The sequence below is a fragment of the Hirundo rustica genome, chromosome Z (genome assembly GCF_015227805.2).
Source record: "Hirundo rustica isolate bHirRus1 chromosome Z, bHirRus1.pri.v3, whole genome shotgun sequence".
NCBI lineage: Eukaryota > Metazoa > Chordata > Aves > Passeriformes > Hirundinidae > Hirundo > Hirundo rustica.
Window position 1 is genome coordinate 62,719,977 of NC_053488.1, and position 12,549 is coordinate 62,732,525.

General features: G+C 35.2%; 1 protein-coding gene across 1 annotated transcript in view; it reads right to left on the reverse strand.

The window, feature by feature from the left end:
- The window catches only part of HSD17B4 (hydroxysteroid 17-beta dehydrogenase 4), a 61,075-nt gene that overhangs the window by 13,214 nt on the left and 35,312 nt on the right, over nucleotides 1-12,549 (reverse strand). Inside the window, exons 18-20 of the mRNA XM_040090514.2 lie at nucleotides 5,716-5,785; nucleotides 1,646-1,752; nucleotides 1,240-1,326 (exon numbers count right to left, since the gene is read on the reverse strand). Of these exons, the coding sequence (XP_039946448.1) occupies nucleotides 1,240-1,326; nucleotides 1,646-1,752; nucleotides 5,716-5,785 (264 nt within the window). The remainder of the gene's footprint in view (nucleotides 1-1,239; nucleotides 1,327-1,645; nucleotides 1,753-5,715; nucleotides 5,786-12,549) is intronic.

The following is a 12,549-nucleotide window of genomic DNA, read 5'->3' on the forward strand; positions in this document are numbered from 1 at the left end:
AATTAACACGGTATGTGGAAACCATCAAAAGTAAACATACGAATTCTAGAAATTCTGTCAGGGTGACAGTACCTTTCAAATACAGCTACAGTAATCTCCAAAGTTCACTTGAGACACCAAACTACCTTATTTACTCCAAGTAATTAGCAATGGAGAGTCTTGTACACAGTACATTCTTACCATTCTGAAATTGCAGCTGCTAACCCCCATCAGATCTGCAAATAAAATTTTCCTCCTTCAGTCAACTCATATCCCAGAAAGCTGTATAAATACAGCAAGCCTCTGTTCCTATGATGGCTCTCCTTGTTTGATTTTGCCCACCCAATCCTCCCTGCAGCTGGAACTATCCCTTCTGCCCTACTCACTAATCAAGAGCTGGCTACATTTTTACCGAGATGAGGCTGCAAAACTTTTGCCAGCAAGGTAATGTAACTCACAGTGCATAAGCCAAAGCAAATATGGACAAATATCAGTATCAAATCATAGGTTAAGAAAGTGAAAATATCATATGATGCTACAGAAGTGATGAACATTTACTTTTTGCCCTTTATCTAGAGTTTTACCCTTGGCTCTCACTAAATACCCTATGACATGGAGATGAGGATTACAGGATAGCCACATAAAATGCTAATATCAAGACCAAAGAAAAGAGAATAATGCAAACCCAGATTTCATAAAAGTGTAAACTCTGTTTTATTGCAGTTACTATGTTCAACTGTTATGAAATTTCCATTTTTAGGAAGTTGTTCTGTGTAGCTACAGCTTAAGTTTAACCCAATCTAAGCTAAATCAGCGGCACACTAACAAGCATAAACTGTTAAGAGCTATTAAGATAAACAAATGTTTTTTGTTTTGTTTTAAAATAAAGATGAATACATCCTTATATATGTCTTTATGAAGTTAAGAGTAATTCCAGAAAACAAGTACACACTATGATGCCCTAAGGATGACTGCTTTTTTATCTTCCCCAGTGGATAAACACAAAAAATGCAACACAATGAAAACAGTCTCATTTAATATGAGAATATTAAGTCCTATGATTATAAAGGTACTTCTACTAGAATCCTAGTGACACCACAAAATAAGTAAGACTATTTCATTCTATTTACTTTATTTCTTTACAAAGCCCTTGACAATGGGTACTGCTTAATGAGTCATCTTTTCTTGCTCCCCCTCATATCCCCAGTCTTTAACTAACACATCTTTCTCTGAAGCCCACAATGAAGAGATTGTTCGCACCTTGGTCTGAAAATGAATTCTATTTCCCTCCTTCCACATTTCTGTTTGCAAAGATTGTCCCGGATAGACTGGGCTTGCAAAGCGAACCTAAAAGCAAAAAAAGTAAAAGAAAAAAAGGTGGGGTTGCAAAAAGATTTGTCTGTCATATGAAAAAGCAAAGCTTAAACACATTGGTTCTACAAAAATGATAAAAAATAAAGAGGAAATTTAAGTCAACTATCAATGCAGAAAGCCTAAACATTTAAGTAAACATACAAGACAGAGGCATTTAAATGCATGTAGCTGTAAGTAAAAGCAATTCTGGCAGTTAAGACGTCATGAAAGACTTCCCCCACACTGAAGATTTCTATTGGCACTAAAACCAGAAAAATCAAGAAAATTTACTGCTAAGAATGAACACACAGACCTTGATTGCCTTGAATCTGTTCACATCATTATTTGCAAACTGCTTCAAAACGTTCCTAGCAGCGAACCCAAAGGTGCATAGTCCATGAAGTATAGGCTTCTTAAATCCTATTTAAAGAGGTAACATTTTAGCATTTTTAATATTAGGACCTTGAATGTAGCTTCTCTTAGTATCTATATTTTATTCACAGTATTTTCCTCCATTAGTGTTCTTAATCCTTTTTATTTTTAAACTAATTTATCTCAATGAGAAAGTGTCTGTTACTATTTATTATTTCCTCTACTTTTGGGCAAAGGAAAGCTATTGGTGACAAGTTGCATTCTTAGCGCTGCCTGTACTCTGTGAGAGTCAGAAGTAGAATTAGTCCATCTATAGAGGTGAAAAAATTAAAAATAAGGAGATTATCTGTTTTAATATGCATGCATAGGCACACCAGATATGCAGTTAAATTGAAGTATGTGCATTAAAGGTAAGAAGTATTGTAATCATTAAAAAATGGCAATACTAAGATTATTTGATATTTCCTGTTTTGAATTCCTATTCATGGCTGTCCAAAGTCTTCTAATAAAATGCCTGCTTTAGGATTAATTTACCTTTATTTAGAAATAAAATTTTAAAAAAGAAAAAATTTGCAGTGTTTTTCTGTTTTTCTTACATTGACATTTTTGTCAAGTTTCCTCTCACTCCTATGCTATGAAGCAGGAGCTCAACCTTGGCAGAGCATAAGCTTTATATTAGTATTGCATCTTTTTCTAGTACCGTCAAAATCTGACAAAATAAACCTTTGACAACTGACCTCAGATTTGCTAAAGTGCAACAGTTAAGTTGTAAGGATGCTGCCTGTACATATTGATTCCTTTAACAGGTTGTTCTGACCTGACAAGGAAGGTAAACAGTAATTGATCACACTTGCAACAGCCCTTGGAATCCAGACAGATCTGTCCAGTTTTGGCACTGAAACCAGTTGCTTTGCCCAGAATTCATATGCTACTCTTGTCTCCCACAGTCTGTTTTTCTTGAGCACTAAACAACTTCTCATAGTATCTACAGAGCACAAAATGTTCTGCTAAGGGACAAGAAAAAAAAAAGAAAAAAAAAAGAAAAAAAAACAAAAAAAAAAAGAAAAAAAAAAAAAAGGAGACAGGAGAAAGTCTAGCCTGCAGAGAAATGGAAGATGTAGAAGAAAAGAGAAAAAAAAAACACCATCAAGACAGAGACAAAAAACCCACATGGACTCCATCCTAGGTTTGGTTGGGCTATAATGAATTTTCTTCACCAGTAGCTTGTACAGTGCTCTGCTCTGAATTTAGTATGACAGTAATGCTGATAATACACTGATGTGGCAGCTGTTGCTAAGTAGTGTCTAACATGTGACAAACACTCTTCAGTGACCTATGACCTGCCACCAAGCAGGTGCACAAGAAGTTGTGAGGGAGCATAACTGGAACTGCTGACCTGAACTGGCCAAAAGGACATTCTGTTTTGAAGAATCTCATGTCCAGGATATAAACTGGGGGAAGCTAGCTCTTCCTGATCATGGCTCAGGGATGGGTCGGGCATTGATCAGCAGGTGGTAAGCAAATGTGTTGTGCACTTGTTTCTCTAGGGTTGTACTCCTCACTTTTTCTCTGTCCTTCTCATTATTTGTTGTAGTAGCAGCAGCATTAGCATTACTAGTACAATATTTTACTTTGTATCAGTTATTAAAGTGTTTTTATACGAACCACAAGTTTTACCTTTTTTCCTCTCCAACTCTGCTCTCCATCCCACTGGGAGTGGGGGTGGAGGAGGAAAGGTAAATGAAGGGAAAAACAGGGAGGGGAGAGGTAACGAATGAGCAAGTGGCTATGGGGTAATTAATTGCCATGGAAGAGCCAATGTTGGCAAAGATGGGAATTATGAGACCAAAGGAAAAACAAGGCTAGCAGAATTACGGGTGAGAAAGAGAATTTTGACATATTAGGTTAGAAGACATGGGAGAAGGACAGGCTTAAAGGAATATAAGTCTAGTTTCACTGTAAGTATTCCAGCCTGATCATTCTGTCATTTCTTTCCCGTAAGACTCAAAAAATTTGAAAATGTGCACTGTTAATAGCACTCTATTTTGTGTACAATGGCACTGTTCTGAAAGCACGAAGTTACCATGCAGTCAGATTGCTGCAGAATTGTAACATCATCAGTAATTGTAACATTTTCAGTATCTGTCATTCTGAATGTTATAGTGACATCTAGCTCTTTAAAAACTCAGTTCAAGTCACCATGCAAGAACCAGAAACCACCCACTCTATTCAGAACTCAGAAACAGCCAAATATACCCAATCCTATTTTCCCAGTACTTTCTTTATAAAACTAATGCATACTCAAAGAAAAATTCCATAAGCTAATCAAGTTCCTTGGTATCTAGACTGAAACAAAACCAAAGTAAATGTTGCTTTCCCTTTCTAGTATCCGGAAATACAAGATACAAGAATAAAGGCACAAGAATATCAACAGCTGCTTTCATGTAGTATGTCTTCTGAAACATTACCCATGGGAAGTCTTAACAATAATCCTGGAATGACCCAAATGCATTACGCAGAATGCTTGCTTCTCATGCACACTGGTGAGTGCCAGTAAAAAGAGAACATCCACAGAGATTGTTGCATGAGAAGAAAGTGTGTGAATAGTTCCGAAGGAAAAAAACATTTGCACACTTAGAAAAAAAATTTGTGGAACATCTCTACAGTCATTTCTTCTTTGATAGTACTTGCATTTATTATAGCTCGGGTACTGTCATAGTTCCAAAATCCAGTGCAACAGTTTTATGTAGAGATAAAGAGACATTTCATCTACAGTATTACTTTCATTTTCCCTGTCTAAGTGCCAGTGCTCTTTGTGTGAGCTGGTAGATTTCTACTTCTCTTCTTCTGTAAGGTTTTTAAAGTATTATCATCATTATTATTCCAAACACTGGGTTTTCGATTATAAACAATGTCTTTTTCATCTCCATTGCCATCATTAACAAACCAACATCATCAACAAACAATGTTTTAACAAACCAGGGAAATCACTTCTTGGACTCTAGTATTTGACAATCATTACTTCTGAACACAAGTTTATATAAAATTATACAAAACTGAGTTAACAAACCAATTAGTATGCATTTATGAAAAGAGGTAATTTGCAAATGTATGTTACAGGTGATCAGAACAAGGAAGCACAGCTCTGCTCTGTTTATCTTGATAAGAACGCCATATAGTGATACTTGCATATTTAAAAGAAATTAATCAGAAAACTGCAGACTAATTATTACAGATTAGTAGTTTCACATAATGTTTATGATGATACCATACACATTCAGGAAAATTTCTTAAGTAAATCAAATTGCTGTCTGCCTGGAGTAATCCAACTACTTGCAAGGCCTGAAAATAAGTCTGAGAAAATAACTTTACAATACGATTTCAAGAAAGTGCCCTTTGTCATTAATTACATCTCTTCAAGAATTAGTTAGTGCAGCCTCTGACCTGGTGCTTTGGCATGTAGAATTATGTATATTAACAAGCTAATGCACTAGCAAGAGGTGTAGTTAAGCAATTTAACAGGAAAGAAGTGCTAACAAGCTCCCTCTCCCCTGCCCTCCTGGATTTCTGGGACTGAGAAGACTACACTGAAGACCAAAAAGTTCCACTGAGATTCACATAATCTCAAAAATATTTAGATGGAAAGAAGTCTTTATCAGAGAATTTATGGGATTCCTTCGGAAGCTTTGATAGTCAATTATTTCTGCTTATGAAACCAACATAGTGAAAACAATGTAGTGGCAATAAACAAGATCTAAAAGAAAATAGGTTTGTTTCCATTTTAACTAAAGGCCAACGACCATTCCCTATTTCTAGCGACAAGAAGCAATACTTCAAACTGAAATATCATACAGAATTTAGAAGATTTAATTGGTGACTCTGAGAACAGCTATAAAACAAGCACTGTTTTTTCCAGGTTGTTAAAGACGTACACAGTGAAAAATAGAATAAAAATACATTTCCATTATCCTTCATCCAGATATTAAGAGAATGGTATCCCCATCAGCTCACCTCCAAGAGCAGCAAAACTTGGATCCAGATGTAAAGGATTCCAATCTCCACTCAGCCGATACAAGGCAGCCTGCAGAAACAGAGAAGGAGTCGGAACAAGCAGGAGTCACCCGGAAATTCATGACAGATTAAGAAACATATCCGAATCTATTCTACTAGTCCTTACATAATATACTCTACAATAAGGCAGGTAAAAGTAACTATTACTGCTTTCTTTGGCAAATTTATCCACAATGTAAAACAAAAGTATATATATGACTTTTATTAATAATATACACACACTGTCATTTTTTCCCATAACAGATGCATCTTACAGGATCAGAATTATCCTTATTTTTTTCCTTTTAAATTATGATACATTTCTCTCATAGATTAATGGGTAGCTGATCCCAGTATCAAAACCAAACAAAACTCCAAAGTAACACTCGGAACATTCTAGAAGACTTTTACTTCATGTTTAATATTCTCTTGTGTTATTAAAAAAGCAGAGAAATACAGATTTAGCGTGTTTTATATACTGTGAATGTGAATAAACCTGAGAAACTATGAAGAATATGGCTTCTGTACTTAAGGTACAGTTCCCTCTCTGTCTAACTTTAGGGATTTCATTATCGAATCTTTTATTTGTTGTACATGCAGAGCAGCCAGCAGTCCATATTATGAGAGATATCACAAGCCAACCTGTGCATATTTCAGAAACAAAACCTTTTTCACTGGTCAATAGATTACAGTGAAATCCAGTACTAAATGATAGTAGAGTATTCTCTAGTAAAAATTTCCCAGAAGTAGAGCGAAAATCACATTAAGTAATGAAGATTCCAAGATTTTAGCAGCTTAATTATGATGACATATACAAATTGAACATAGATTTAATTGAAAAAAGCTTTTAAACCAAAAACAAACTGTATTTTAGTCAAGCACATTAATGGCCTTTGGAACCCATTGTCAGTAAAATTTTGTTCTCAGAATTTTTAACTAGGACAATAAAAATGGTATGTATTTATTATTTGAATGAGGGTAAACCATACTAAATTCTGATTGAAGGAAAGAAGAGAGATTTCTCAAAGGGAAGGATGGAAAAAAAAGATTCCCCAAAGGAAGAATTTTCCAATATATGTCTAACATTGTTTTTCCATCAAGTCTAAAGGAGACAAAGTAACTAGAGAGGTTCTGAACTCTTTTTATCGATTTAAACCATAATCCATCTGTTTTCTTTTTTAATCTGTTAATATTCAGGTCATTTTTCCACCTATCTACAGCTTTAACACTAACCTCTACCTGTCTCCTATTTCTTATAGCAATCTTCATCGATACAGCAAGTGTTTTGAACCTCAGTTAAGGTGGAATGTAAAAGACCTTGTCACAGCCTTCTGTGAGAGCTGGAACCAGACATTAAAAACAGCAAGAAGAAAACTGCACCATAGCATGAACATGCAAATCTTAGAAAGGCAAACAGTAAGCTAATACTTCTCTGTGGCTGTTCATATATTCATTTACTGTTTTTGAAACACTTTTCCTTTAAAAAAAAAAAAAAAAAAAGAGTGGAACTGAAACTTTCAACTGTAGTTTTACTTTTGCCCAAAAGATATATTTTTTGTAACTTTTTTTTTCAATTATCTTCTAATTAATCATATAATTTCTTAGGCAAATAGTGAAGACTGAAAATTTAACACTAGTGTAAGACTGAAATTCAGCTGGGTCTGTGTTTGAGATTCTGAAAAGGACCAAAGAAAGGACAAATAATTTGCTGAATATGTACAAGTTACAACACTATGAAAGAGATTTTTAGTGATGGACACTAAAAATCTCTTTTCAAACAAGTAAATTTAAATCTGACAATCTAAAGAGAATTCTTCAACAGAATTCTATGAAGTACATTATCCCCCTTCATTACTCAAGTTTTCTTTCAAAAGAGTCTGAAATCTAACAGCAAATTCCTACTCAAGAACTAGAAAAAAAAAAGTCAGATTTTAAATTATTACATAATTAAGTAACTTCATAGCTAAATTAAAACTCTAGGGTCCTACTGTCATTTTTCAATTAATTCAAATTTTTGCAAATAATAAATTTTAATTCTAGCTAAATAACATTTAGTTGCAGTACTGGAAAATTCAATTTATGGATCATAAAAAAAAAAAGACAAATTTCTGTGTTAAGCCCAAAATTCAAATCTAGCTATGTAGCTGTTGCTTATTAAAACTGTAATAAGAACTAACCATTTATTTACAGTGATAAGAAGCACTACTTCGGAGACAACACTTGTACCAAATGCTTTTCAAAATAATTCTAGTAAAAAATACTTGTGCTTTGCTAAGAAAAAGATATATAGCAGTTAGATAACTGGATTCAGAGAATGAAACGTGGTCAATATATTTAACTAAAAGTCTGACATATGAATCCGGGAAACAATGTTTGTCTTTTTGTATTTTCATTAACTACAGTGACACTGGTCATAGTTAGAACAAACAGGCAGAAACAAATCTAAACAGAGTAGGTTTTTTCCGATTCAGTGCAGCCAAATCATGTCTGCCACAAATTTCATTTACCCCAGTCTTTGGTAAGCCTTCATTATAAACTACTGTTAACATGAAAAGGGAACTGCTTTAATGCCTTGTTGGCTCTACTTTCTATATTCCTTCAATAAGGACATTTCATAAGATAGCATTTAGGGGGAAGGAAAAAAAAAAACCAAGCAACCAACCAAAGATGCATCCATGGAGGATTACAAGAATCAGCTGATGTAGAGCATTAGACTGAAGTCAGTCACAATATGGTTAACTTGTTCTCCAATTAATAACACAAACTGTCAAGTCTCATTTCCTAACAATTTAGGTATTCTGCCAGAACACAAAAGAAAAGGTGATATCAAACCTGTCTGTGCCAATTTGTCAGTCTTTCTGCGGACTGTAATAAAGGTCAGTGGTAAAGCTGAAAGAAAGGAAGAAGGAAGCCAACTATCCATGTATTTTCCCTTCTAACGGAGCAGAAAAATACCTCTACTCAAAAGCTTACCTTACCAAGTAAATGTGTGTGTATATATGAAAACATGTGCGTATAGACACAGACATGTATGTATGTATGCTTTTACAGCTTATTTAGAAAAAAGGAGTCAAGCCATCTTCTGAAGGAAGCACCCACAATCTCATCTGCATGTGCCAATGGGCTCTCATTTACATTAAAAACAGTGAAAATTTCTAGTTAAAATGGCAGTGTTGATACTTCAAGGGCTCAAATTACGTAAGTACTTAAGTAATTCACTGTATATAAAACTTCCCCACCCTGCACTATTCATGCATTTTCTGCTTCTCCATATCAAATGTTTTTCAAATTTAGTATCAACTTACATATTCTGACACAGACTTCACAAAATATTAGTCATTTTTCAGTAGCATGAAAAATATGCAAGCTTTCCCTTAACAATGCCTTTCAATTAAAAATGACAAATTACTTCATTTTGGGGAACTTCAAATGGATTAAAAAATTTATAACCTTTACAAAGACATGTATAGATAAGGGGAGGAAATGAAGTCAGTAAGGAACACCATCTTATCTAAACAAATTGACTGCCAGACTAGTCAACCTTTCCTTCTTTTATCATCTTAATACACAAAATTCCACCATAATCCAAGCCCTCAGCCATTTGTCAAAATTCCATTATTAAATAATTATATTCTCATCTTCCCAACATGAATAAACGCAAAGGACTGAGGGTTATATAAAACTAGACATTAATAAAAAACTTTGGAAGTAATTACTATTACAAACACTTTCTATACAACAGTTCTGGGAGTACCATTTCTGCACAGTGAAACTTGTAAACAAACAGCAAAAAAGGTTATCAAATCTTAGCAAAGGCTTTGTTTGGTTTCTATCATCCTTTCTTGTTGAGTACTTTTTCTTCTGTCATGCTCTCCATATCTGTGAACCTGCATAACATCATTTTCTGTATCATGAAACTAATTATTTATGCTATAAATAAAAAAGAAAAAATCACCTGAATCTCTCACAGGAGGCTCTTTGTGCTATTGCCTGAGGTTCATTTAAATTTACACACTTTTAGGCAATGCTGAACTACAATCTTTACAGAACAGGATATAAATCAGAATTTGTTCTACAACCATATTTTGATGGGAACTATGTCATAACTTTCCTGTTGCACAATATTTTCTGGTTTCTCCTGTTTGTTGCCCATGCTGCGTGCATTGGTGTAGATGCACTTCAGCTGGGCTACTGGTCCCACCACCTTTTTGTGGGTAAGGAAACATAATTCCTACACTATACTCTCAAGTGCTTCCATGTTTTCTAACACATCAGAACCCTTCTGTCCCTGCTGACACAAGGATTCCGTCTCCACTGAGACATCTTTCTCAAATACTGTCACGCTGCCCTCATGCTCATCTCTAGTGAGCCTGGTTTTACCCCTCTTCTGCTTCAAATCTAGTTTAAAACTCATTTAATGAGCCCTGCTAACTTCTGTACAAAGATATTTTACCCCCTTGAGACAGGTGTACCCCATCTGTTGACAGCAGGCCTGCTGTTGTGCAAACTGACCCATGATCAAAAAAGCCAAAATTCTGCCACCAACACCAGGCTCAGAGCCAGCTATTAATCTGTTAGGTCTTCCTGTTTCTTCCCTCCTCATTCTCTAAATTCTCTAAAACCACAAATATTTACATATGCTTAGGATTAAAACACTTATGAAGACTGTAGAACAAAAGATGGCTTTCCACCGGTAAGGATTCACATTCCAACTACACAGAAGCTTGGAAGGGTCTTATCAGGCCATCCAAAGATGTAAAGAAATGCCTCATAATAATAGCCATACTGGAAACAGGCAGAAAACATTTCACAGTAGATTTTAGCTTAATAATTTGTTAGGCGGTCATTAAATGCTTCCCACACCCCTCTTTCATTTGAAGAATTCTTTTTAGTAAGTTTTTATAGTAATGTCCACCCTTTTAAAACAAACTAGATTTCTGCATAATTGTCTTCAAAATTATTTCCAGCAACACTAGAACTGTAATTTTAACCAAATTTGACACAGTGAAAAATTAAACTCAGGTAGCTGCAGTATGAGCACGACTGCAGGACCGAGAATGACTCAGAAAGGGAAGGTGACTCCTGCATCTTAATCACAGGATGCTGATAACACTACTTCAAACAAGACAGGGGTCAATTATTTTCTCCTCTTTCAGAGAAAACAAAACGTAACTGTATGTTTGAAAAAAACCCCAAACCACTAAAACCCAGCAATTTCTTCATATCCTGCCAACCAGTTCTAGACTTATACCTGGAAAGGAAGGCTTTATATAGTGTTTTTTAGATTAGTCTAGGTATGATTTAATGAATCTCTCAAAATCTCTGAATGAATGAAGAATCATATTCACTTCTATAGTGTGCATATATATGTCTCTTTTTTATGCCACTATAACTGTATCACATCCAGAAAAATCACCATCCAATGCCATAAGCTACTCCTTTAAACATCCTCTGTACAATTACAATGCCTCAAACATTTATAAACATCCTTGTTTTATAGATTAGAAACTACAAGGAGAAAAAGTTGTAACTGTCAGCAGCAGAAACAAATTCCAGCTCTCCAGTGGAAAATTTGAAGGCCTAGTTTCTTAAAGCACCTCACATTTTTGATGTACAGTTTACAAGCTCAGAACACAGCTTCTGTGGATTTCAAACTCAGCCTGTGATGCTCAGACAACCTCCAGCTAGTCTTATTCCCAAATTCCATCTTCCAAATTCTGTTGTCGAATCTTCTCCTACCAGTCACTGATTAAGGAGGTCTTGAGTGCTTTGGGATATCTGGATGACAGTGGCCCACGGACCAAAGTATAGAAAATCTGCTGTCAAACAACCGCAGTTCCAGCCAGTCTCTAACCATGAGATAATTTTCCTCTCACAACTCTTTCTCCTCTTGTAACTTCTTGCAACAAATAACATAGGAAAACTGACTTCCTACTCTGTCTCAGTTAATGCTGTTTTCCTCGCATGCAGGAGTCTCTGAACAACAGGGAAACAAACACACCAATCATGCCTGCATCACTGAAAACTGTTATCATTAAACATTGCACACAAAGCAGATTAAGACTAAAATCCCACAACCTTTACTTGGAATTTTTATCTTTTTAAATATCTGTAACGCTTAAAACACAATCATAGTTTTCCAAATCAAAGCAACTTTAAAATGACAGGATATAAGTAAGTATAAGTAAGCTTCTTCAACAGAGCAGTATCAGCTTCATCAGCTCTAGAGAATTTAAAAATTCTTGAAAGCGAGAATGGCCAAACTGCCTGACCCTGGAAGCCTCAGAGCAGAAGTACAGTGCACTGGAGATCTCCAAACTGCATGGAAAAGTAGCTGTGGCAGAAATCTACACGCAACAGCTCACATGATGCTCCATTGCAATCTTAAAGGGTTCATGGTTGCATGTACAAACCTGTTTCAAAATCATCACAGGTTGAGACACCATGTTTTTCAAAAAATGTCTAAATGTTCCTGTTAAATTTTTTGTCATGTCCATTTCTCCCTATCATTAATATAAGTAACAAGCACACAGAGTCAGAATTCAGTGGGGCAGAATTCTTTAGAGAAATGTATGATACTGTTGGAAGCAAAGAGAATTTTTCTACTGGCAAATATTTTGTAAAATTACTAGATGTTCTATTGTGATGAGCTGACATTAAAAAAAACTTGGAAGTCGTACAAACTCCACATACTACAGCTTTAGTTTTGCCATATTGCAAACAAAACGGGTAGCTTTCAGGAAAAGGTGAAAGAAAGCGGAGAACAGTAAAATGAAAATGACTTGGTGAAAAATT